At 46.4% G+C, this 25,649-nt stretch overlaps 1 protein-coding gene across 4 annotated transcripts in view; it reads right to left on the bottom strand.

The window, feature by feature from the left end:
- KEL (Kell metallo-endopeptidase (Kell blood group)) overlaps positions 1-25,649 on the bottom strand; it is a 543,196-nt gene that overhangs the window by 199,974 nt on the left and 317,573 nt on the right. For all 4 annotated transcript variants that reach the window (XM_085620172.1, XM_085620170.1, XM_085620169.1 and 1 more), the window contains exon 4: positions 20,183-20,307. In XM_085620172.1, coding sequence (XP_085476298.1) covers positions 20,183-20,307 — 125 coding nt within the window. The remainder of the gene's footprint in view (positions 1-20,182; positions 20,308-25,649) is intronic.

Genomic DNA, 25,649 nt, shown 5'->3' on the forward strand with positions numbered 1-25,649 from the left:
AACCAGCCGCCCAGGCCGCCGGAGATCAGACGGGGACCCACTGGGTCTATTGGGACAATGACCTCCTCTACAGCGAGCAGAAGACCGCAGAATTGGGGGCCAGCCGAGTGCTGGTGGTCCCCCTCTGATTCCGGGACTTCCTCCTTAATCTGGCGCATGATGTGCCCCTCGCCGGGCACCTGGGACAAGACAAAACATACAGCCGCCTGGTGACTCACTTCTACTGGCCCCGAATGCGGAAGGACGTGGACAATCATTGCCGAACCTGCCCAACCTGCCAAGCCAGCGGGAAGAGTGGGGGAAGAGTCAAAGCCCCTCTCCAGCCTTTTCCAATAGTAAACACCCCGTTCGAGCAAGTGGGGATCGACATCGTGGGGCCCCTGGACCCCCGAACCTCCCAAGGACATCGCTTCATCCTCGTCCTGGTCGATCATGCCACCCGATACCCCGAGGCCATCCCTCTCCGAACAGTGACGACCCCCGTGGTGGGCCGGGCCTTGATGGGAATCTTCTCCAGAGTAGGTTTCCCCCGGGAGGTTGTGAGCGACCGGGGCACAAACTTTATCTCCAAGTATATGAGGTCCCTGTGGCAACAATGCGGGGTCACCTACAAGTTCACCACCCCGTACCACCCCCAGGGGAACGGACTAGTCGAACGGTTTAATCGGACATTGAAGGGAATGATCAAAGGCCTGGAGGAGCCCCTGAGACGCAAATGGGATGTCCTGCTGCCCTGCCTCCTGTTTGCCTACCGGGTGGTCCCGCAAAATTCTCTGGGGTTCAGCCCCTTCGAACTCTTGTACGGACACCCTGTCCGAGGCCCCCTCAGCCTGGTCAAAGAAGGCTGGGAGACCACCGTCCGAGATGCTCCCCCCGACGTCTACCGGTACCTCCTGACCCTGCGAAACCAAACCCGGAAATTCAGGGAACTGGCCGAAGCCAACCTCGAGGCCAGCCAGGAGGAAATGAAACGCTGGTATGACCAGAACGCCTCCTCCATCGAGTTCGAGCCAGGACAGCAGGTCTGGGTCATGTCGCCCGTCGACCCCTGTGCCCTCCAAGGCAAGTGGACCGGGCCCTTCAAGGTGGTCGAGAAGAAGAGCCCCGTCTCCTACCTGGTCGACCTGGAGTCCCCCAGGAACCCCCTCCGGGTCCTCTACGCCAACAGGCTCAAACCCCACTTTGCCCGAACGGAACTAAGCCTGCTGATGGCTACAGACGATGGGGCCGAAGACGACTCCGAGCCCCTGCCCGACCTCCTGAAAACCTCAAAAAAGGACGGCTCCGTAGAGGGAGTCCTCCTCTCCGCCACCCTGACTCCAGAGCAGCGCCAAGATTGTCAAGGACTGCTGCATCCCTTCGCTGCTCTCTTCTCCCTCACTCCCAGAGTCACCCGATGGTGCGTCCATGACGTCGACACCGGGGACAGCCCCCCCGTGCGACACCGAGCCTACCGGGTCCCCGAACGGGTACGGGCCTGCATCCAAGCCGAGGTCGCCAAGATGTTGGCCCTGCGGGTCATCGAACCCTCCGACAGTCCCTGGGCCAGCCCTGTGGTCCTGGTACCGAAAGCTGCCGCCCCCGGCACCACCCCGGAGCTCCGGTTTTGCGTGGACTATCGGGGATTGAATGCCGTCACCAAAACCGATGCCCATCCCATTCCTCGGGCAGATGAACTGATCGACCGCCTAGGAGCAGCCCGCTACCTTAGCACCTTTGACCTCACCGCCGGATACTGGCAGATCGGGCTCACCCCAGGCGCCCAAGAGCGTTCCGCTTTCTCCACCCCCATGGCCATTACCACTTCCGAGTAATGCCCTTCGGCATGAAAAATGCCCCGGCGACCTTCCAAAGACTTGTGAATAAGGTACTGGCTGGCCTAGAAGCGTTCAGCGCCGCCTACCTGGACGATATTGCGGTGTTCAGCAGCCACTGGGCCGAGCACCTAAGGCACCTCGGGGAGGTCCTGACCGCCCTCCAAAGGGCCGGACTCACCGTAAAAGCCAGCAAGTGTCAGATAGGCCAAGGATCCGTAACCTATCTGGGACATCAAGTGGGGAGCGGCCATGTGGCTCCCCTCCAGCCAAAGATCGACGCCATCGTGGCCTGGGAGCCCCCAACCACCCAAACCGCTGTGAGGGCCTTCCTGGGACTCACGGGCTATTACAGGCGGTTCATTCAGAACTATGGAAGCATTGTGGGCCCCCTCACGGAGCTCACCTCAAGGAAGCAACCAAAGAAGGTGCACTGGATGCACCTCTGTCAGGCGGCCTTCGAGACCCTCAAGACAGCGATGTGTACCGCCCCCGTGCTACAAGCCCCCGACTACAGCAAAGAGTTCGTGGTGCAGACGGATGCCTCGGAGTACGGAGTCGGGGCTGTCTTGTCCCAAGTGAACTCTGAGGGGATTGACCAGCCAGTGGCCTTCATCAGCCGACGCCTGCTGCCCCGGGAGCAGAGATGGAGCACAATCGAACGGGAGGCCTTTGCCGTGGTGTGGTCCCTCAAGAAACTCCGGCCCTACCTCTTCGGCACCCACTTTTGGGTCCAAACCGACCACCGACCCTTGCGGTGGTTAATGCAGATGAGAGGCGAGAACCCGAAGTTGTTGCGATGGTCTATCTCTCTGCAGGGGATGGACTTCACTGTAGACCACCGGCCCGGCAACGACCACGCCAACGCCGACGGCCTGTCCCGCTTCTTCCGCCTCGGCGAAGAGAACACCCAAGATGATGGGTGACTCTCCCTGCCTTCAGCTGGGGGGGGGTGCCTGTTGGACCCGGCCTCGTGGCGTGGTCCCGAACCCTCCTACCAGACTAAACGGGGACTACCCGAACCCTTCGGGGTCCCCCTGGATTGTACCCCGCTACCCTCCAGCCGTCGCGACGCGACCCGCCCCCGGCCTCGGTCCCCGCGAAGCCCTGACCTCAAGGCGCCAAGACCTGACCGGAGGGGGTCGAGTGGCCACACCACAGATTCCGGAGGAGGAGAGTTTCGATGGGGCCTCCAGCCGTCCCCCGACGCCTGGTTGCGATCGCCCTCCGGCCTCCCTGGGCGCTGGCTCCACCCCCCGCTGGGTGTCTGGGCGCTCTTCTCCCAGTCCCTCCGACCTCCCCAGGCGCGAGGGTCCGGACATCAAAGGGCTCCAGACCTATATCTGGCGCAGCCCAAAACCAGGACGGCAGTTGTATCCTGGAGTCGAGAGCCCTGCTGATCGGATCGCGGCTGACCCTACGGAAAGAGACTCATTGCCTGGAAATCGGAACTCGAGCCCTGCTGACTGTGTCGCGGCTCCCCCTTGCTGAGAAGAAGACCCTCACGGAACCATCGGAGCCCTGCTGACCTCGTCGCGGCTCGACCTCGAAGAAGTAACGATCAGAGCCCTGCTGACCTCGTCGCGGCTCGACCTCGCAGAAGTAACCATCGGAGCCCTGCTGACCTCGTCGCGGCTCGACCTCGCAGAAGTAACCATCGGAGCCCTGCTGACCTCGTCGCGGCTCGACCTCAGCGAGGCAACCCTCCGAGCCCTGCGGACGACGCCTCGGCTCCCGGAACCCCCCCAGCTCGAGGATTGAGAGCTGAGCGCAGGGTGTTCCCGTACCAGGCTGGTACTGAGACTGTCCCGCTACCCCGTCCCTGAACGACCCCGAACTCTTTGGGATCCCTCGATCCACCTGTAAATATTGCCACAGAAACCTGCCTTTCACTACCGATAAAAACTTGTGAGAATTGATACCCTTGTTGTGTCCCTTTGTGGTGGTGGGGGTGCTTGGCTGGTACGATCATAGGGGAAGGACCTCGCCCAGGAGGCTTCTCAGCGGCGCTCGGCTACTTTCCTACGGAACGGTGGCTCTCGGGGTGGTCGGTCCGACACCCTCTGACTCCCCGGAGAGCGCCCTTCTAACAATCTCCACTTTTGATGCATGGAGATAAGTCCTTGTGAATATCCCCCTGAGTTTGTGGAGTGCCTGATGCTGGTCTCTGTGTGATGTTTTTATGGTAACCTCATGTCTACGCAGATGCAGAGAGCATCTAGTTGTTTGGGCTTGATTTCATCAGTCAACACCATCAACTCCATCCTGAGGGGGAGAAGGGAGGGAAAGTGCCTTTGTGACAAGACAATGAATAGGATTATATTCACAATATGCATCTTGAAAAATTGTATCATCGGGTAGCCTGCACCCTTAAATATGTCATCATAGCCAAGAATAATAGTAGAATTTTTATGAGCTCGCTAACATGATCCTGGCATTTCCACCAGTGGAATTATATGACGTGTTCAATATTTATTTTTAATATATTGAAAACAGGATCAGTTTTGCCATTTGAGGGGTCAACACTGACAGTAATCTTTAGACAAAAAGCATATTTGGAAATTTCTGATTCTTAAATAAACGTACTACTGTTTATGGTGGCCATCTTGAAAGAACTGTAGAGACAAAAGTTAAACACTGACAAAGATTAGGCCAGAATTGTAAGAGAAGACTGGTGTTTCGTAATGTCATACACACTCCTTGTAACTATAGTAATAGTGGCACACATGCCATGTATAGTCAATGCACAATTAAACAAGCCTAGACAAAGTCAATAGGTCTGACCCTAACTGTGCAATGTTCTTTTTTAATTTATTGTTTTTGCAATCAAATGCAAAATGCCAAAACTTATAAAAAAATAGTGGAGCATTCTAAGAGTCAGATCACACAAACACTGGCACTGAAGTCCACTTCTTTTCATGGGGCTGTTCACATCTGACCAGGCAAAATGTTGCCACTCACAGTAAAGAGAGTCAATAGTTAGGTGGGCTGACCTAATGTCCCTGCTGTGTGCTGTGGTAAACAGAAGCCAAATGTGAATGCCAAATGAATGGATGAATAGGACTGACCCAAAGCCCCCATATGTATATATATTTGTTATGGTTTTTGGCCAGCGTAAAGGTGGTGAGATAGCTAAAGCTATGTTGATGCCAGGCCCAAAAAAGCCACAAAAAGGGGATGTATTTTGAGATTTTAATAAATCTGTTTTTGCCAATCACTGCACTATATTACAAGGATTGCAACTTATGAACTGGGAGTAACAAAATCACCTCAGTGTCCAAAGCAGCAGGTCACTTTCCTAGCTTCATAAAATACAAACCTGTGGTTTGCATGTTACACGGTGTGCTTTGCAGCATGCACATTAACCCTCTAGGCTACTTTATGAGTCACAAATGTGACTGGACAAAACACAGTACTATACCAGAAGTAAATTAACCACTAGAGTTATCTTTCCACTATTATAATCTCCTCAAACGTTCTGGCCGCACAAAGATCTCCGCAGCAGGTGTCCTAACCCTGTAACATATTCTAAAATGCAATTTGGCCAATTAAGTTATCTAGAGCACATGTAGTGTCATATATGTCCTTGTTGCCAATTACTTCGCAGCACATGTGTTCTTGAATAAATGTATAAGTTGACTGTCAGACTCTAATTTTCAAGTCTTGCACCGTGTGACTTCACCTCTTTTTCTCTGCCACACCTCGACACCCAGTTTATGGGTTCCCAGAGTAAATGTTTTCCAATTGCAGCACTGTAAAGAGGAACATTATTCCATGTGTAAGGCATGAATGGGAAACATCTATTACAGCGCAGGCATTACAACATAGTGCCTTTACAACGCAGTCAGTACCACGACTGCGATGTTACCACTAGTTCCATTACAACGCAAGTCATTACAATCACTTGCTTTAGTGAAAGCGGTATTGGACCGGTGTTGGATTTTAAGTCCAAGACCTTCCCTACTGATACACCGACTGGAGTTGGAAAAGTCATTTAAAGTATTCCAAAGTTCAGCGCTTCCCTAAAGCAAGTCATTGTAATAACTTGCGTTGTAAAAAGTTCCAAGAATAAAAGTGCACATCACTTATCGTGAAGAAACATCTACTTCTGTTGCGCATGTGGACGCAAAGTGCCCACATTCCACCTGCAGAATTGGCGGTATTTGGCAACTATGAGTTATTCTTGCAACACGGAGTTCTGGCTAAATTCTGCCAATCGCCATGTGGCTGATTTTTTTTCCTGTGAAGCTCCAGAAGTGTGAGCTTGGAGGTGCATGGCCATTTAGCATTCCCTAGTGTGTTTTTCTAACATGGTGGTCTGTGCAAAATCGCAGCTTGAGCTGCACGACGTGCATTATTTTCGCCCACTTAGCAGACTTCCACAGAATCTCACAGAGTTTTTATGTAGCTCAACGGAATTCCACAGAGTGAAACTTACCGAGTTCTGCCCAGACCTAGTAATGTTCTATTTGTAAATGCACAGTACCACACCATGCTTGCCTTAGTGATGTATTTTCAACAGTGTGCTCCGAAATGCACCACTGAACACATACTGCACCCTTGCCACGCTGCTGCTGGGTGGGCGTGGGTGCTTCCCGACACTTGTTCTTAGTCTGATGATTGTTTTTTTTCACAATCCCTATGACTTCAGTGATGTAACACTGATGGCAGCATCCCCAGAGCTTAATTTGAGCCGGTGTTTTCAGGTGCTGGCACTGGCACTTAATTGTCAACACCGGCCCTTATGATAGCTGCCACATGGTGGCGCTGTTTGTGTAATATAGAGATGAACACAACAACAGTTGTTTATTAATCAAATAGACATTAAAACAACTAACACCTGCCTCATAAGCAATCTGAATTGGCACACCTGTAGGAGTGTGATGGTCAGTACTTGTGTTGGTACTGTCATTGGCAGGGGCAATGGGTGGTGCAAGCTGCAGGGACTCCTTGGCACCATTTTTTTTTTTTTTTTTTTTTTGCAAGTTAAGCACTGATTCATCGCACTCTGAAAATTATTCCAGCAGCACTAGTGACAACTCTTCGGGGTGACACCAATCTTCACAATGTAGACTATAAAATAACACAAAAAATACTGATGTATGGATAATAAAGTAATTGTCCGAACCTACAAACATTGATTTTGAGAAGAGACGCATCGTTGTCTTCGTTGAACACAATTCGAGTCTCTCTAAAAAAATAAGGGTTTTCTGAAAGGTCGTAAAAGCCTCTTGCACACAATGGAACATTCCGAAGGCGCCAAAGGACAGTTCGTCCACAATAGAACCATGTGTCCGAGCCCTCGGAATTAAGGCGCGGAAGACTTTCTTATGGCTCGTGTTACCATGAAACAAGTGCTGGAAACGAGCTAAAATAAATAGTGCGGATTTCGCCAAATGCAAGAGATGCCAGGAAGCTTGCCTGATACCTCTCGCTATCTCCCCTGGCTCGTGAGCGAGGATGGGTCCCGAAAGGGCATGTCTTCTTTTGATTGGTCCACGGCCTATTACCCTTCAGGCTGTTCCCTGAAATCTCTCAATAAGTTCACCTTCACGGACAAAACCCTTCTTACCGCTTGTGTGCTGTTGCCTGTTTTATGGTTCTCTTTTATCGAACATACTTTGACCCTAATAACGTCGAGGCTAGTAAATCTGGTCGGGCCCATAAAGGAAGTTATTTACAGGCCTCATCGGTATTAAAACACTGCTCGCAGCTGGAGAGACTTTCTTCTTTTTTTAAACCTACAGTATATTGGGTTTCATACTGATGTGTTTTTTTATTCTGGGATAGCACCAAAATGTTTCTGTTTTCTGCTGTTTTAATTATTTTTTCGCAAATACAATAACAGAGATGGAGAAGAAAGTCATTTGAATATGTGTTAATGCGCAATTACAGTGGAAAAAAATAAAACGGGAAAAGTGACGAAGAAGGAGGAAATAAACAGTGAGTATTTGAAGTGGATGCGGGTCCCAATCAAAGATGGCCGCTCGCACCGAAAATGCTGACTCATGCTATCCCAGGAGGCGACCTAGCCTACAAGACCCCCTTTACATATACTCGTGACCACCTCTCAATATATTCTGAGGTGCCTGTCCACCACTGAAATAGTGACCAACATGAAATTGGGCCTTCAGTAGCCACATGCGCATACGCTGACCAATTAGCTGAGCCTCAGTCCTCAACTTCAGATTTCAGCCTGCTTTTACAGGAAGCCATCCATCCGTGTCAGCTGGTCGTGAGCCCCCAAGCCAGACTCCACTTTAAAAGGTTAAGTTAGCATCTTTGCCTTTGGTCCACAGCAAGCAGGTCGGTATCCTTTGCAGAACTTGGAAAAGTGTCATTTTCATCTAAACACTGGTTTGTTATTACATCAGGAGACACGAGTCTGACACAAACTCCTCAATATCTACATCTCCAGGTCTAACAGTAAATGTAGAAGGCAAACATGTACTCCGCGTTGCCGTATTTTCATCTTGCTGGTTTAGACCAGTTGCATCGCATATTTTGGAGAAAGATCACTGAATTTGCAATGCAGGCTAAAATCTAGTAGTGAATATCCTATGTAAAATTCCACTTAGGAGGTACTTATTAAATCTATGAACATTCTATAAGTATATTTTGAGGCAGCAGCATGGGCCCCAGCAAAAGCAGTGCCCTGAGGCATGGCCCCTCGTACACCCTACTGTAACAGCCCACTGGAGTCCTCAATCACCTATGTCAGCAACCACAGGCAGCTCGGATGTCCCATCACTTGCTTGATGGTATTGAACTCTATTGGTATTTATATATGGTTTTCCTGTCCCTTGTTCTTCGTACCAAGCACAACTAGATGATGGATGGAGTGCTGAAACTTTTCAACCACTCATCCCCAGTCAAGAGATCTGGGTTAAATCCATCGTTCTTCTGCTCACTTCACCACCACAATTTGGACCCAGCCATATGCAAATCAGTCTTGACCCTTCTCCTCATGGGAAGAGTCCAGCCAGAAATGCCAGGTCAGGTCCTCCCTGGACTGGAAACAAGCATTCAGGGACCGGTTTCGGGGTATCACCCCTCATCAGCCAGGCTAGCATGAATCCAGTGGCACAGCAAGCAAGGGACCCACGTCTGGGCATACCCGTCCCACTTAGGACAAACACAGCAAACACAAGGAGATGATGGATGGAGCACTGAAGCTTTTCAAACACTCAACCCCAGTCAAGAGATTTGGGTTGAATCTATTGTTCTTTTGCTCACTATGCCACCCCAGACATATGCAAATCAGTCTTGACCCAGCTCCTCACAGGTGGTTGCTAAGCTTTGAGCTACTTTTCCTAATTATGTGGCTTTGATACCAATGTATGTGTCTGTGAATCTAGTAAGGCTACTCAAACTTTTTCACAGTGGATATGTTGATGAATGATAGGCTATCATTTGTAAGTGTAACTTCAAAGGATGAATCACTAAGAGAGAAACCACTCAGACATCTGTGTGACTTTGAGCTGTATTGTGTACATGATGGTGACAGAAATTGTCTAATGTGTAGTGTTGTAGTAGGGTGATGTGTTAATGCGACGTGAGCTGGATGCACTACTGATCTATCAAGCAAGTGACTGCCCCAGTAATCATCTCCTCGTCCACTGGCAGTGACAGGATACCCCGATGGGATGACCTGAAGGGAGATAACGATAGAAAGTGAAGGTGCTGAGGACTGAGGCTGGAAGAAGGTGGGAGAGAAGTCCAGATCAACAATCCGCTCACCGCCCTTGTGCAGAATACGATGAGGGGCCGTTAAGAAATGGAAAAGGAAGGCAGCAAGTGCGGGTGGATTACAAAAGGATTTCCCCACTAACATTTCTTAATTAGACTACAAATGTGAGCTTTAACCTCACATGCACTGCTCTTGTGCAGGTACTCTAACCGTTCAAGCCATTTTAGGAGGACTGAAATTTTAACTACATGTTTGGTCAGTACTTTAATGTCAAGTCAGATAAAATAAAAATCCTGGAAACCATCACAATCCAGCATGTTCCCCTTTGAAATGTAACATAAAGCAGCAACTGCAAAATGAAAACACGCGAAAAGTATTCTAGAGCTGTCTAGACTATTCCTAACTGTTTTTAATTAAAATAGAGGCAGAATTACCATGTTAGAGAAAAAGAATACATGAAGTTTTAACCCACCTGCTATTTAAGTACCATGTCCTGCTCCATCTATAATCTGAATTGTCAGTATTCCGTCCCTCATTTATTTGCTGTAACACTTTTCGCCCTAAGTGGGATGGGTATGCCCAGAGGTGGGCCCCTTGCTCACTGTGCCACTGGATTCAAGCTAGCCTGGCTGAAGAAGGGTGACATACCCTAAAACCAGTCCCAGGATGTTCGTTTCCGGGCCAGGAAGGACCTGGCCTGGCAGTTCGGTCTGCACTGTTCCCATGGGGCACAGGGTCAAGATTGATTTGCATATGACTGGGTCCAAACTGGGGTGGCTTTGTGGGCAAAAGAACAATGGATTTAACCCAGATCTTTCGACTGGGGGAGAATGCTTGCATTGTCAGCATTCTGTCCATCATTTGTTTGCTGTAACACCCATCTATAATCTTAGCGCACATTAAACAGCTTGTATTTGTGGTGACTCTTCCTGCAGGGACTGAGAAAAGACTGGGACACCTGCTGTATGCTCATTGACAGCCAGGTGCACCCCGAGGCACCGAAAGACAGGAACACAGTGGGCGTGAGTAATGCTTCTGAAACAGTAGAGAGCAATCTTCCCTCCCTCGGAGAATAGGTACAGCTACAGCGCAATATCAGCACTGCCAGTACGGCAGGGGCGAAAGTGCAAGCTTCCTTCCTTCAGGAACAGGTACAGCATGGCACCAGCGGTGGAAGCTTCTCTCTCTGACACTTAGGCTGTAGGAGAAGCTTTCTACTGTCACAGAACAGGTAAAACACAGGAAGTATCAGCGTAGCCATCTCTCTCAAATAACAAGTACAGCACAGTCTGCAGCAGCAGTGCAAACACCCGTTCCTATCTGATGTGTAGGTTGCAGTACGGTAGTATGAATAGGTAAGTGCATCGATAATTGAGCAAGTAAAATGGTTAAGAACAGATGGTTGAGTAGAACCATCTGTTATTTCAGCGCCAAGATGTCCCAAGGGGTGAATGTGTGATTATAAATACATATGTCATGTTATGTTGGATCCTATTTCCAGCGAGGCCTTTAAAACCCTGTATAGGGTATGAAATCAGGGTCCCCGCTGGATCCTATGCTCCAAAGCAGTGGTTAATATGGGAAGAAAAGCTGGAAGGCCCACTTCGACAACTCTGCAATCACTCTCTCAAAACCGAGAAGGTACCCGAATGCTGGAAGAAAGCTATAATAAAGCCACTGCTAAAGAAAGCTCTTTCTGAACCCTATGATCTAGCTAACTTTAGACTTATTTCCCTTCTCAATTTTCCAATAAAAATCCTGGAAAGTCATATAAGCTCACTATTGTCACACCACCTTGAGTACTCTGCATGGCTCGAGGAAGAGGAATTTAAATTCCATCCTGCTCACGGAACCGAGACCGCCCTTATCTGCGCTACCGATGAACTACGGAGGACCATCGAGAATGACAATCGGTTGTCCTTGTCCCCTGGATTTATTGGCAGTGTTTGATATGGTAGACCACCACACTCTCATGTCCAGGCTCATGGCAGTGGGTGTGGGGGGTCCAATGTTAAACTGGCTAAAATCATACTTCTTCAACCATTATCAGATCGTATCTCTTCCCCCTTTTTTATCCAAATTTAGAAAGACAACACATGGTGTCCTCCATGGCTCTTCCCTCAGCCCTATCCTATTTAATGTCTACATCAAACCCCTGATCGCACTTATAAAAACTTACAATATTAAATGAATCAACTATGCAGATGACACCCAATTGATCTTTTCACTGAACAATAACCAGGAGGACACCATTGGAAACTTCCCGGCATGCATTCTTGGCATCTTTGACAGGATGAACTCTAATTTACTCAAAATGAATGGAAATAAAACCAAACTCCTCTGCTGCTCCTCCAACAAAATCCCGATATCCGTATCGCCGAACTTGTGGCTTCTACCCATGGAAAAGCCATTGGGTAACCATGTGGCGGTGCGAAACTTGGTCGTGATCATTGACCAAGGTTTGTCCTTGGAAAAGCAAGTGAACGTACTTACCAGGACCTGTTTTGCTCTGATCCGGTCTCTAAGGAAGGTATACCCTCTGCTCGATCTATCAGCCAGATCACTGATCTCCAGAGGGGTAATACTAAGTAGGTTGGAGTATTGCAACGCCCTGTTGCTGGGAGCCCTTAACTATCTGTTAAAAAAGCTAGAACGTATTCAGGCCATCACTGCTAAAGTTACACTAAACAGACCTCGATACTCATCTGCTGTGATGCCTTGAGGGAGCTTCATTGGCTAGCTATCAAGCAGAGAATAACTTTTAAATCTCTCTGTATTGTCCACAAGGCACTACAAAACAAAGGGCCAAAACCTCTCCAAAACAAACTAAAAAAATATACCCCTGGCAAAAATCTTAGCTCTACCACTGGTAACTATGTCCAAGAGTCCAGGTTTCAAAAAGTTAGACAAGGAGGACGTACCTTTACGGTCAACGTGGCCTGGATATGGAATAAACTTCCAGCTCCTTGCGATCTCAATCTGATTTATAAAAATTCAGGAAGGCACTGAAAACCTGGTTAATCCCCCATTAGCGGCCCGCTTTCAGCTTTTTCATCTGCTGTGCTTTACATAGTGGTTTTAGCGCCAGGTTACCATTTTGGTCACAGTGCACACTATGGATAACCCTTACAATTACAATGTTCAGTGTGTGTGGAGGGGAGAATGGCTCCATTGATGCATGAGTAAATGTATGGAGAAGCAGACGGTGTTGGCAGTTAGTGGGCAATTGGTCGAGTAGGAGACTGGATGGCCCAAGGATTTCTTTTGATGACTGACGAGTTTTTGTGGACAGATGGATGAGTAGATAAATGAGAAATGCTTGTGAACGGAAAATGTCTGTGGATTGGTGCATATTTGTGATTGATGGTTAGTGTGTATGTATGGGGGATTTAAAGGTCACTTTGTGTATGTGGTATATGTGTATGCCTGTGATGCGTATATTGATGTTAATACATATGGATGGGTCTTGTCTGTGAATGTCAAGCGTGTCTAGATGGATGCATACATGGATGGTTGTATGTAAATGACCCTGATGGACCGTGTTTGGAGCTGCTCACCTTGCACACATGATGAGGTGTAAAACGGGGTTAGTGACATCGAAGGGCGCACATCTACCTGATGGACAACAAAGCAGAATAACCTTCTGTGACTGGGAAGCGCGGTTACTGAATCCTTTGGAACAATCCTGGTGCAGAGGAGTGAGCGGGAGCCGTCTTATGTGCAGGGAGGTGTCACCCCCAGTAATGTAAGCTCCATACCCCCATCATGGTGTCTTTGATAGGACACAGTGACCAGGCCACTGCTGGTGAGAAGCCCAAACCACAAAGAAGAGCAGTGAGCCATCTCGGATGATGTATAACATGTTCTTGACATGTTCAACTTCCAATGCCACACATGCAAGTGCAGCTACAGTAATTGTGTCAACCACGTGTTCCGATTTATCAGAACATTCGTTAGTTGCTGAGCTTTAGAAAGACACAACAAGAAGCCCCATAAGAGCTCATGGTGGTGACGCCAAGGGACCGTCAGTAAAGTGAACCTGTTTGCACTGCTGTTCTCACAGCAGATTTGGAACCACCACAAACACTGGTCCCGTGACCCACTGTCAGTCTGCGGGCACAGCCGGGTAACAGACCAATCAGAGCCTCAGGGAAGGGTGTGGTGCAGTGTTTGGGGATTTAAAGACCCGACTTGAACCTGGTGAAAGTGAACAAAACTTGATTCTGACAGAACCTGACAGCGAAAGATAAAATCACTGGCAGGCAGACCCTACGTCTGATACTTCTCATATACAAGAGGGGATTACGATAGAAGAAAACCGACGCTACAGTGGGCAACACATAATTTAAGAGTGTCGACTACAATTGATGAAGCTCTGTGTCCAAGTCCTGGTGGCCAAGCAACCCTTATAAGGCCTGAGAGGGGAGTGACACTCCAATAATGTGCGCTGATTGGCTCACTGTGGTCATCAGCCCGGCTGTCCACTGCTTTAAGTGGGTTGAGAAAGGTACAGTGTCTCTACAAACCAATCAGCAAACAGGTGTAATTAGCAACCCTTTCTAAGAGGCTTGGCCGAGGTAATTAGTTGTCTGGCTTCAATCATGAAAACTGAAATCCTGTCTACCTCAAGGCATGCCACCTAGCCAGTGTCCGGATGCCTCTTTGTGAGTTGTATGTTTGTGCATCCAGACATAAAACACAACAACAGACATGTGCCTAAAAACTAGCCAGACCTAATTGCTTTACTAATGCTTGTTAGCAGCATCAACTAAATGAGTGACAACAGTGATTTTGTTGTGCATGGTTAGAATTGAAAATGGTTATATTCTGAACATTTGATACTTTATTAAACATTGCTAAGATCTAGCGAAAGGGAGGCGGTCTTCAGTGCGTCTCAATCACTTCAGTTCCCCATCATGCCACTTTCTTCTGCTGTCTCTCAATCTCACAGGGCCCGATTCACAGAACTAACTTAAGACAAAATCCTAAACTTACTACCATTTTGGTATTCAAAGAAGGCACTTACTCATTTCGGTATTCACAGAAGTTAGGAGTCCTAACTTTAGGACTCCTAAATGCCTTCTGTGAATACCGAAAGTCTTAAAGTTAGGATTTTTCTCAGTTTAGGAGTCCTAAAGTTAGGAGTCCTAACTTTACTACTACTAAACTGAGAAAAATCCTAACTTTAAGACTTTCGGTATACACAGAAGGCATTTAGGAGTACTAGAGTTAGGACTCCTAACTTCTGTGAATACCGAAATGAGTAAGTGCCTTCTGTGAATACCAAAATGAGTAAGTGCCTTCTGTGAATACCAAAATGGTAGTAAGTTTAGGATTTTGTCTTAAGTTAGTTCTGTGAATCGGGCCCGGCGACACTTAGAGCCTAATGTATATCTTGCTCGTCCGCCCTCCAAATAATGGTCAGCCTGACAAATTGGGGGACGTTAGATTTAATCACAGTAGTGACTACTTACTCTCTGCTGTGATTAAATCCCTCTGACAGACCGAGCGACTATCACTTTTATAAACTGTCCCTTTTAAGAAATGCCTCGCAATGCAGTGATATAATTTGAAGGTCTAAAATTTAGATGGGTGGAATTAGGGTCACTTTTCACTGTCCGTCACTGCCAGAAAAACCGTGGGGGGTAATGGGCAAGTGAAAACTGCTAAATGCTCGTTTTGCCATGTGAGATTACTCCCTTGGTGGGTGGAGAATTTTCTTTTTTATTTTCAAAACTAAAACCTTGCTTCGCTATTTTCTTTTTGAAAATAGAAAAGAAAACAGTTTGGTGCGTGGCTATTTCAGATTGATGGAGCCGTGCACAAGGTTTTAAAAAGCCTTGACAGGACCTCTGTGCCGACAGTTCCTTCCATTGCTTTAAGAAATGACCACCTGGTTGGGCGTCATTCCTCAGTTTGGTGGGCGGCACATCTGTCACGGCGGCAGAGTAATTTACTCCGTCTCCCTGACGGAGAAACGGGCTGCTTGCCTACCTATAAATTTGGCCCTTAAAAGTCCCTTTTTGTTCCCACATTTTTCTGAAATCCTCCATCTGCGTATCAAAGACATCCTTTTCCTTTTTACACCATCTTGCAACTCATTTTCTGTAACTACTGCTGTAGAGTTTATCTATTTACTTCACGACCCCCCAACACACACACCAACTCAGCCTTAAGCACTGTATTTTCTTTTGGCAATGTCAATATTTTAGCAGCTGGGAACTTCCGTCACACAGTTTGCCATAAAATCACAATTACAGTCGGCCCGTATGTGCACATCACTCTGTTCGATCAGCAGAGTGGCCAAGAATTGCATGGTCATAAAGCCTGAACACCTTTTTGGCACACTGACATGAACTGAGAGAATGCCACATTCTTCTGACTCACCGCCAGCGCTCTCACTCATGGCCATCAAGAACATTTAACCACAGCGGGAACTCACGCAGAGTGCAGAGACATAGAAAGCTCATGTACTGCATGAAAAGACTACAGAAACACAACATATGGAAAAAACTAAACCTCTTTGGCATTGCAAGATGAAGTTTAAATAAAATGTAAATGGGGATTGCATCCCTTTTATGGATTGCCTTAAGGCTTTACACAGTCATTGGAGTTCATGCCCTCTTGTTGCCTGTGAAGGAAATGAAATTAGGACTCGATAGGGACCCATTCTAAAGACAGCTTTTAGTCACTGCCACTTCTGAGACCTGGCAGGACCTGACCCACTTAAAGCCCTTTGGGCATAAACTGATGTGGAGTGAGTGACGGGCAATCACCCAACAAGGCCCTGCCTGCCCACCACACAAATCTTCATAAGCCACTCTGCCATCCCAGGCGAAGTCTCAGTGTGGAGGAGCCACTGAAGGCTCAAGCCTTGTGCCTGCCTCTGGCTCACCTCAAGGTACTCCAGGGAGCTCTTCAATCCTCCAGCCCAAAACAAGCTGAGCTTTCCTGTGGCCTCTGCCTGCCCACACACACTAACCTCATGCGCCACGAATTAACAACAAAGCAGTGATATTTGATGTAAAACAGGCCAGAGAAAGAAATACCCATCGCGTCGTTAAATTACACAATATGAAACCAGAAAATCTGGGCTCAATCCCAGCCCATCACTTGAAAGAATGGTGTGATTTTAGGCAAATATTTTATTCCACTGAGCCTCAATTTACTTCATTATCACATTTGCGACTACCTTCAAATGCGTGAGTTCAGAAATTGGGCTGTGTGATTCAATACACTATTATGTTATTTCATCTATAATGAGAATCTATTCCACCGATAAGGTACACGTGACAGCTGATTTAATAGGCGTCATTATCGTCATGGTTTGGGGAGGCATGAATATTTCTAAGCTGAGGTTTTATTTTTATTATAAGCCTTTCAATGCAGTGATATAAAATGAAGTGCTTCCCCATGTTAAAGAAACAGACTTTTTTGAACTCTGAAACGACTTTATCGTATTTTGACATGATGTGTGTTGCATGATTTACATGCCAATTGTTTGGTTTTGTACACGCACTCTTAGAGCCAAGCCAGACCCTTGGCTCGGTTCTCCCTGTTAATATGTTGACACGCCCACCTCTGGCCAGTCTGCAGCAACAGTGACTTAATATCACTTCTGCTGCAGTCAGGGGGTCTGACTGTCACTTCAGGCCAAGACCCAACTGAGAATGTATACACTCCCCTTAAAGCTACATCCCTGAGCTTAACGTTTCTCGGATCAATGCCAAAACAAATGATAAATTACATAATATTGCACTGGCTTTCAACATTAATTAGTGTTTGGAAAGCAAGCACATAAAATATGTACAGTATTTCTTCCCTCTGGCACAACTCCTTCCAGCTACATTCGATGAACCCTGAAATAATTAACTAATGTTCCCTCAAGCAATTCTCCACCACACACATGCATCTCTCAGAAGATTTTCTGTGTCAAAATGTGTGAGCCAATTCACAAGGATTTTGCTGTGACTTACTCCCGTAGTACTCCTAAATTCCTGTGATATGCCAAGAAAAGTCTGGAGGATACATACTCCTGCCTTCTGTCCTGGCTCACTGTTGAGCCTGATGAGTAGGCCAGATGTAATCCAAAAGTAAGTCCCCCTTATTCATACACCAATATTTGTGAATCCAGCCTATTGACAAAAATGTAGACTGTCAAAATCGAGACCTACCATAAGTATCTCCTCACACAAAAATGTTTTGAGTCTAGAAGTGGCTGATACTTAGACTGTAATGGTGGCCTGAGGAAGGCGTGGTATGTTGGGGAAGAGGCGGTGAGGTTGCCTTCGCCTATGATAATTCACTATCTGTCAAAATGATCTTCATCTCCAAGGTGGTCACCGGCCGCACCTCCTTCTTTGTATGCCCTATAATTTACCATTCTCTCAAGAACAGCAGTACCTCCTGCCACCCTGATCTACTCAGTCTCACCCAGAATATTATGCTCTCGCCCTGTGTGCTCATTCTAGGAGATTTTAATTTTGGCTGACACCTCTTTAGACCTTTGTAGCCAGCATACCATTGAAGACGTGGCTTCACTGAGCTTTACCTAGATGGTTATGGAACCCACTCACGTAGGAGGGATTTCCCTGGTCTACTATTGCCACTATTGCTTAATCTCCAATCCCAAAGCACCCTCCAACTACCTTGGCCCTTACTGGTGAAGTTGTTTATGGTGATAGAGCCTGAACAGCAATCAAAGTCTATGTCAGATGTTAACCAACCAACTCTATCTGGAAGCCTAAGAGTTTCACTGACCTCCAGCTTGCAGTTCCCCACTCTTATGTGGCTTCCTTTTGCCAACATTTAATACCATCTCAGATGCAAACTGGGCACTCTTGCACTACTTTCTCCCGCAAACTAAGCCCACTGAAAGCTAATAAGTGGTATACAGGCACCATTTTTCAGTTGAATAGACAGAAAGCTAGAGTTATTCTGATACAAAACAAAATCACACTTGGAGCCCACTTCATCCTGAGCGCACATCAGAGGCCACAAAATTGTCTCCCTCAGATCAAAAAGTATGTTCAAACATTTATTGATGACTTTGTAAACTTGACTTAAGAGCTCTTCCACATTTATAACGCACCCCCTATCGCTCAGCTCACATTCCAAACTACCAGTCCCGTCACCAACTTCTGTGACAAAAGTATCTCCTTCATTGACAAACTGAACATTCATACAGCCTGAACACGCACTACAGGTCCCCAGGTCCTGGACCCATTCCCAGCTCTGGTGTTCCAGCGGGCGTTACCGCTTCAGCGACTTAGAGATGATCTCTGATTCAGACATGAGCACTTTCCTTCCCTCCTTCAAAAGGTCTGCACTTTCCTGGGACATTTGAAATGCAAAAAACATCAACTTGGGCATTGCTGCCCTAATGCCTAACTTAACTATGCCTAATCAATGCCTCTTTCATCACCAGAATCATACCACAGCCTCTTAAACATGCCATCACTACTCCAAGTCTAAAAAATAGCCATGGTGAACCAAGACACTCTCTAATTATACACCCATCTTGGTCCTACTGTGCATCGCTAAGGCACTCAAAACAGTCTTCACTCACCAATTGTCTTTACCCCTGGAGAACAACTACCTCCTAAGTCATATTAAGCAGGTTTAAGACGCTGTTGAGGAACATAGACCTCCCAGATCATAACATTAGAGAAGACATTTCTGAGACATGTGACCAAGGTTTCCCTTGCACCCTGATCCTCTTGGACCTCTCAGCTGCCTTTGATACCATACACCATCAGAGCTCATTTGAGGGAATGGCCACCCTGGCCCATGTAACTGGCACCGCACCGTCCTGTTTTTTTTCCTTCCTGATAAACCATTCTCATCAAGTGGAACCGAGAACATTCCTCTCCAAAATCACAAATATCTGCAGTGGAGCCCCCCAGGGTTCTGCTCCATCACCTTAGGGTCTCGTTTGGACTATTGTAACAGCACTTACTCTGCCCTCCTTTAATCATCCATTGCTAAGCTTCAACGAGTTTGTAACTATGCCGCCCACCTCCTGTTCGGCCTGAATAGAGAATAACACGTCACACCTGCCCTAAAATCCCTCCACTGGCACCCAATAAAAGAGAGACCAAGCTTCAAGACCTTCTGCATAGTGCAGAGGGCCCTTTGTGGCCATTCATCTAACTACACCACAAAGCGGTTCACCCTATACCTTCCACCCAAAAGCCTAAGATCTTCTAATGAAGGAATCCTGTCAATAAACAGGAGCAGATGTTTATAGGCGCAAGGCAATACCTTGTGGAACTCTTCACCATTGGCTCTATGACTTGAGGGTGACTACGTTAGGTTCTGAAAGGCCCCCCTTTACCAAAGCTCATAGCCATGTTGGTCAGGCTGACCAACCAATGATCTGTCCTGTACTACCTGAAAGACTTTACAGTCTTCCGACTCTTACCTTGGAGGCATCCCATCGGCGTCCAGGCTCCTGCCTAAAACCTGGCCACCTGTCTCACTTCACCACACGGCAAATCAAAGTGCTCTGTGGCCACCATTGGGTGGTTAGCAGCTCTCTACAAACGCCTAAAAATGTATTATTTGATTTCCTAATCCATTCAGATTCACCTCCTACATTTTTTATGACTCAGTTAATTTACTATGTTCCGTGACTTTCAAAATTCATACACCAGCTTCTAACCCTTCTACCACTGACCTTGTTGATCAGATCCACCATAGGCTGTGCACCCAAACTTTCAATCTTCTCAGTGTTCATGCAGGATTTGTAAAATTTCAGCGCTTTCTCCTCTGCGGAGCTCCGGTTCCCATGCCCATTTCTTTCTAGAACGAAAATAGAGAAAGAGTAAGTTAAAGCTGGGAATGGTAGATGCATGTAACCTTTGTGCACATCTAAGGAAAACAAGTGTTTCCAACATATATACTTTGAGAAGAGAGGAATATTACACCACTAATCAAAATGTTGTGGCTACAGAGTTTCCTGTTATAAAAGTGTAACACTGTGTATTGTTGTAGGACAGACAAGGGACTTTGTAAGGACAGACAAGAGTAAGTATTTCTTGTGCTGGGAGAAGACTACAGACAGCTCGCTAGTAATAATAATTTTAATCCACATTTGTAAAGCGTGAACAATCACCGGTAAGGGTCTGTAGGCACTGGGGGCCGTCGGGAAGATTAAGCAAGCTATTGCACAGAGTCGCATGATGCTGGGCTAATCTGCCACCAGTGCCGAGGATCGAACCGTGATCCCCAGATTCCGAAGTCAGTCGCCCTGGCCGCAGCGCCACACCTCTTCCACTAGCAGAACTTCTAGTTTCCACATGAAAGAAAGTGAATATTAAATGTACACATTACATACATTTTAAACCACAATGGGACTGACAATATGGTGAGGAGCTATTGTTTTGAAGATAATAGTGACATGTAAAATAATCTCAAGGCTCACAATGGAGACTATCTAAAGTAAGAAGAAGTAATTGTGGCCCACATTTATCAGGGTTTGGTGTCGTCCTTGCGCCACGCACGAGTGAGACATCAATCCACGCAAGACCACCTTGCGTGTCTTGATAAATCTGGTGTAACTCAAGGCACCACAAATCGCTGAGTTGCATTACTTTTCCCCAGTGAGGTGTCCCATTGGTGGAGCGTGGATTTTGGTGCATTCCCAGGTTTACCATTAGTGGTAGCCCTAGGAATACGTCATCAAAATGCTATGCCTCTCAAGGTGAGGTGAGGAGAAATATCTTTCTTTTTTCTTGTTTTCTCCTCTCTCTATGAGTGCTGTATCCTGCAGCACACATAGAAAGAGGAAAATGCCTCTCATGATTGTTTTTGTGCAGGAAGGTGTCCTTCCTGCACAATAACAATCCTGCCTACAACACAGGCACCTGGCAGCATGACGCGAAAGGGCCTGCATTGGCTCTAGGCAGCCAAAAGCGTACCAGTGCAAGGAAAGAACAGGAATGCGCTGTATTATGGTAAGTAGTGCGCATTCCTGCCCTTTCAAGCAGAGCAGCGAGGTGACTTGCTGCGTTGCGCTGTGTGAATGAATGATACATCTGCCACTAAGTTTCAATGGCAGCTCAGAGCAATCATAAATCTTAAGTGAGGACAAACAAGCAAGATGGCGGAGGCTGCCAAATCAGATGCGACACATGGCACCTGCTGGATTGAGATGGTGAGGGTTTGGTGATTTAAGATTAGGGAATCAGTTTAGCCAAAAATCCCTAAAATCTACTCCTAAGTGCGGATGCTCTACTAGCCAGGAGTATTATGACGAGAATAACTCTTAATCTGGAGCATTATGGCATGGGGTTCAGCAAGGATCCCCACACTGTCCATCGACCAATGTTGGCTCAAGTCAACGCTGCTTGCATTAGGGGCCATTTGGCAAAACAAAATAATTATAGGGCATCACCATTGTCACTCAGACATGCATACCAGCAGTTTATTCATCCTCACCCTTGTGGAAAGCAAAGTTTGTAACCCTCAGTACATTTGTGAAGGTTTCTTTTGATTTTAGGAGCCTTTATATTGACTCATTTGTGCAGTCATCTCTTTCTCCACTCTGGGATCTGATTGCATTTCTCTCCTGATAACTGAGCCTCATTTGAATGTTCACTGGTTGCAATGCACCAGGTTTAGTCTCATTGGATGAAAGGCTGTTTGCTGTCACTGAGCAGCTTTTGGAATTTGCTGCATTTCAGATACTTGTTTGGCCATCCTTGATTTTCACTTGTTTGAAGAAGTGAGTCTTTCTTCACTGACCTCGAGTTTGGAGGCCCATGTCGCACATCGGCTTTAATCGGGGGCTATCATAGCCCAAGCAGGTATCCCAAATACGGATGTGACTCCTGAAAAAGCAGGACTTTAGTGCGCTTGTATATTTCAAAGCACCAAATACTGGGACACGTATTAACATACAGGCACAAACACACTTTGGAATTTGGGTTTCCACACGGGGAATACGTTTTTGGACAACTTCCAGACGGACTCACTTAAGCATTTTTTGAGCTACATTTCTACTTCATATATGAAGAAGCAGGATTGATTATTGTCACGGACACCATTCTTTGTCTTGAAAGCCTTGAGGAAGTCATTGGATGTGACGAAACACGTGTCGGCTGTTCTCGTGCATCTTGATCAGAATTGTACAACTGTAAATTTTCTGTGCAAACTTTCCCCTATCTATATGTTCTCTGTAACAGGGGTCTACTTGCAGCTTTGATTTATTTGTTTTGGTTTCACAAGTAAAGAATATAACAACCTATCTATGTTGTCTGAACAGTGATATATCAATTACATGTTTTTTGTAGAGACAGCTTATCAAGGCAATATATGAGTAAAGATTTGATTTTTTGAGTGCCGGGGTATAATTAGGGTTGTTTGTGTTGCACAGTGACTGTTCTCAGTGCCTGTACATTTGTGCACCCAAGGTAGTAGGGTAAACGTTTACCCCTAGTGGCACCACAAACAATTGTTCTGTTGTCTGGGAACAATTATGAGATATAACCACATTTGTAATTTCCTAGTCTGATTGAATACCTTTCTGAAGTGCGACCCTTTAGAAAACACTATTACCGGTTTTTTCGTTGTAACCCAAACAGTGAGGCTTGTGCTGTTTTTTATGGTGTGATATTGTTGAAAGGGATGATGTGTTGACATGTAGGCTAATAGCTTGAGGGCCTGTTAGAATAATAATTAACATTTTCATAGCACAGTTCAGAAAGTGTTGAAAGGGTCATGTTTACCCTTCTCAATCACTGTCAATGATTCAGTATGGAATGAAAGACTGAGTCAGCCATGCCTGGAGCCCTTAGACCGTCTTCTCGAAGGTGCGTTGATGCTATCTTAATAGAAGATCTGCGAAAAAGCACCTACGCAGGATCGGAGATGGCGTTAACCTCAAAACATATGAGGCAATGTGTCAACAGATTAACAGCAATTAAATCAGCATAGTCAATTACATAAGATTTTAATCAAGAAGGGACTTGAGCCTTGCATAATCATGAAAATAATTAAAGCAAGGGTGGGTGGTGGGCGGATCAACCGCTAGGTTTACAACAGTGCATTTGCCGCAGATGTTCCAGAGTCCTCTGGGGTCTCTTGCTTCTTCTATGGGCATTAGCTGGAGACATGGAGAAGCTTCAGACACCTGCGATCAGATCAGATACCGGTTATGGGGCATCGCTCTTAACTGCAAAGTGCAGAATGCATCTGTCTGCAAGAAGTGAGTGCAGTATGAGTCGTCGAGGTTTCAACATTTGTTGGGCAGATTAACTAAAGAAATGTATCTCTGAATCAAACCAATTGCATTAATAGGAGTGCCAGTGGGGTCTTGTTTGCAAAGGTAGTTCATAGTGGGGTGGATGGCGAGGTATAAGCAGGGATGTACACCGATTAGTGAAATGGATGGTGACCCGGGAGCTTCACCCTAGAGCTCGAGCTCGGTGGCCAGCTTGATACTTGTGTCTCAACCATGTAAGCTCTTGGAAAATCAATTAACTTTGTTCTTCCAGGAAGGTACTGCTACTTACTTGGATGTCTGTAAGTTTAGAAAAGTACTTTGACCCATTCTAGCCTTGCTGCAGAACTAATGTCCAATTCTGATTACAAGTTTACATGAATTCTTAAAATTAAGCTTGGAAATTGATTGTTTGCGACAATGTGCCTTCTTCAGCATAAGTGAATTACTGAATTATCCTGCTGGTCACTGTGGGGGTCCACACCTCTTCACACATCTTAATGAGCATTCCTAAGCCTTCTGGTAGCCCAGAGTTTCAGAGAGATGCCACCCAACACCCAGGTAGGAGATGGCCTGACCTAGACCTGCTCCACTGACATTGATCTTTACAAGAGAGGGCTCGCTTAGACTGTCTCCTCTACTTTGTAGGAAGTACTGAGTCCATTTCAGGCAAGGGTACTGGGCTGAACTGTTTAGTGTTGGGTGAAGTATGTGGCAAGATGAATCTTATTTGCTCAAAGCCTATTCTCCATCATGGTGGATGTGGTTGTAAAAAGGGTTCTGAGACCTTTTTGATGCCACCATGAACAGCAGAAATAGTCTATTTCAGTGTAGTACAAGTGAGAATGTCGAGTGTGGGAGCTCTTTAGGGACTGAAATAGGACTGCCTGCTAATGACAAGGTACTTGCCCTTTAAAATAACCCAGGTAGAAGTAGACAGGCACCGTAGACTTATCTTGAAATAGAAGAATGAGCAAGAATTCCCAGCCTGCTCCACTCCAAGGGTTCCAACATGCCCATCTTACAGGACCAGACTCCAAGACCCGGGAGCCTAGTTCTTTGACCTGGTTAACAGAGAGATTTGAGTTAACCCTCTGGGGGAGAGTTTCCTACCAGCTAGAAGAGCTTGCCACTGGCAAGTTGGGAACCATCAGGATTTAAAAGGCTCAGTGCCCGAGGAGACTGCTGAGCAGCTCATAGGATCAGAGACAACTTGGCTCTCATATTCTTATAATTTATTTATTTTCATATGCTTCATATGAAATCAAATTGGCTCGCTTTTATCAAATCAAGAAAGTGGTTGACAAGGGGAGACCTGGCTTTACATACTCCCCTAAACTAACTCATGAATGCCATATTGTAGTTTCAGTCTGGAACCTAGAAGGGAATTGAAGCATTTTCTAAATATAGCTGTTGTCGCTTGCTTTTACTGTTTGTTCTGTCTCTGGGTGATGTTAGAACAGAGCGAGAAATTGATGTAGAATACTAAACTTTATTTATTTTATAAAATTAGGCTGTTCGCCTATGAAAACCTGGGAAATCTGCAGTCAAGCTGACATTTCAAAACCTTTGCAGGAGCTCGTGAAAAGAATACCCTTAACCTTTTCCCCTGTCCGTGAAAGCAGAAAACATGTCTTTGTTTCTCTTGAGAGTGCATTGTGCTCTGTCCAAGCCCTGGAGTTTATGGATCCACCCTCAGAGTGTTGGCACAAGGCCATGCTGATAAAAAGAAACCAATTGCTTTTAGTTCTTCAGCTCCTGATGCTCTAGCAGGAGGGCTCTCGCCTCACCTGAGTGCAGTGGCAGAGACTGCCCAACTTGTTGGAGTGTCTGCAAATATTGCTGTCAGAATACCTGTCCAGAACCCTACATACATTTCACTGATGCACCTTTGAGTTGGAAATCTGCCTTTCCTGCGTGG

Source organism: Triturus cristatus, chromosome 7, assembly GCF_964204655.1.
Source record: "Triturus cristatus chromosome 7, aTriCri1.1, whole genome shotgun sequence".
NCBI lineage: Eukaryota > Metazoa > Chordata > Amphibia > Caudata > Salamandridae > Triturus > Triturus cristatus.